General features: G+C 44.8%; 1 protein-coding gene across 1 annotated transcript in view; it reads right to left on the minus strand.

The window, feature by feature from the left end:
- Positions 1-1,586, minus strand: part of RNF4 (ring finger protein 4) — a gene marked incomplete at its 3' end in the record, with an annotated part of 30,786 nt that overhangs the window by 3,028 nt on the left and 26,172 nt on the right. Inside the window, exon 4 of the mRNA XM_017514284.2 lies at positions 666-745. Within this exon, the coding sequence (XP_017369773.1) occupies positions 666-745 (80 nt within the window). The remainder of the gene's footprint in view (positions 1-665; positions 746-1,586) is intronic.

A 1,586-nucleotide genomic window follows, 5' to 3' on the forward strand; every position in this document is an offset into this window, starting at 1 on the left:
AAAAAAAAAAAAAAAAAAAAACCTAAAACTAAATATGGCCGGGTGCAGTGGCTCACGCCCAGGTGTGGCAAGGTCAGGTCACACAGATCTGCTTCATGGGCAACAAAGCTATAACATGATTTTCTTGAAATAGTTTTCAGTTTGGGTTCTCGTCACTAAATGCATGAGCTTCTTTTTTGCTATTGTTTTTTTCCTTTTTAAAAATTTATTTATTTTTTTGAGACGGAGTCTCACACTATCGCCCAGGCTGGAGTGCAGTGGTGTGATCTTGACTCACTGCAATCTCTGTCTCCTGGATTCAAGCAATTCTCCTGCCTCAGCCTCCCGAGTAGCTGGGATTACAGGCGCACACCACCACACCCAGCTAATTTTTTTTTTTGTATTTTTAGTAGAGACTGAGTTTCACCACGTTGTCCAGGATGGTCTCAATCTCTTGACCTCATGATCTGTCCACATCAGCCTCCCAAAGTGCTGGGATTACAGTAGTGAGCTACCACGCCTGGCCGTTTTTTCCTTTTTAAAAGTTTGATTCCACAAGATGTCTTAACTTCTTTAGCATAAGTTACAACCCTGACTTGTAGTCTGTGACCAAGGCTGTCAGATGCTGGCACTGGCCAGGGACCCACACCCAAGAAACAGCCGACTCTCACACTCCCAACACTTACCACAACAGAGTCATTGTGAGTCAAGTCAACAACAACGGGCTCTAAAGATTCACAGGTGAGGTCCACAATTTCATCTCCAGCTTCAAAAGAAAGTATTTCAACAAGCATTAAGAAGAAAGTAAGGCTGTATCCCTCTACACTTTAGTATGACTGCAAATGTACTACAGGCTTACCCCAAACTAAACTAATCCTGAAGTACACACTGCAAAGAGCACCAGGACCAACATCTCCTTCAGGAGTAAAGGCCAGTAAACACACTTCCAGAATTCTGCTCCAAGAGGGGATGGATGGTTTTGACAAATGTACCAAGGGGGTATGAGTGCACATGTGCACACCTCTATTCCACAGCATCCCAATTCCACACAGCTATGCCTCTGTGCCCACCTGGGAGAAGGCACCATGCATGCTCAGCCCCAGGCCTTTCTCTTTGGGATAGACTGGCCTGAAACCTCTGCTACTCCCAGCAGCGGAAGCAGATCACTCTCACTTGGCCCAGAGACCTAGTCAGGCTTGGCTTAATAACTTTGTCGGTTTATCTGGGGCAAACTTTTTTATCTCCATTTCTCTCTCAAGTGTCTCCCTACTTGGATGGAGAAGAACAGTGGTATTTATTGGTCCCTAGAACCTCAACACACAAAATGGGTTGCATCTGTTGTGAAGCTTGCCTTTCAGGCCTAGGGTACACTGTGATGTCTACATGAACTCAAGATGAAGGTAAGAAGGACATGGACCAAACAGTTAACGTACAACTTCCATTTATGTAAAGTAAAAAATGACTTACAACCATTTTTGTTTCTGATTATTAACATTAAAAAGCAATAAATGGGCCGGGTGTGGTGGCTCACACCTGTAATCCCAGCACTTTGGGAGGCCAAGGTGGGAGGATCACTTGAGGTCAGGAGTTCGAGACCAGCCTGGCCA

Source organism: Cebus imitator, unplaced genomic scaffold, assembly GCF_001604975.1.
Source record: "Cebus imitator isolate Cc_AM_T3 unplaced genomic scaffold, Cebus_imitator-1.0 Scaffold522, whole genome shotgun sequence".
NCBI lineage: Eukaryota > Metazoa > Chordata > Mammalia > Primates > Cebidae > Cebus > Cebus imitator.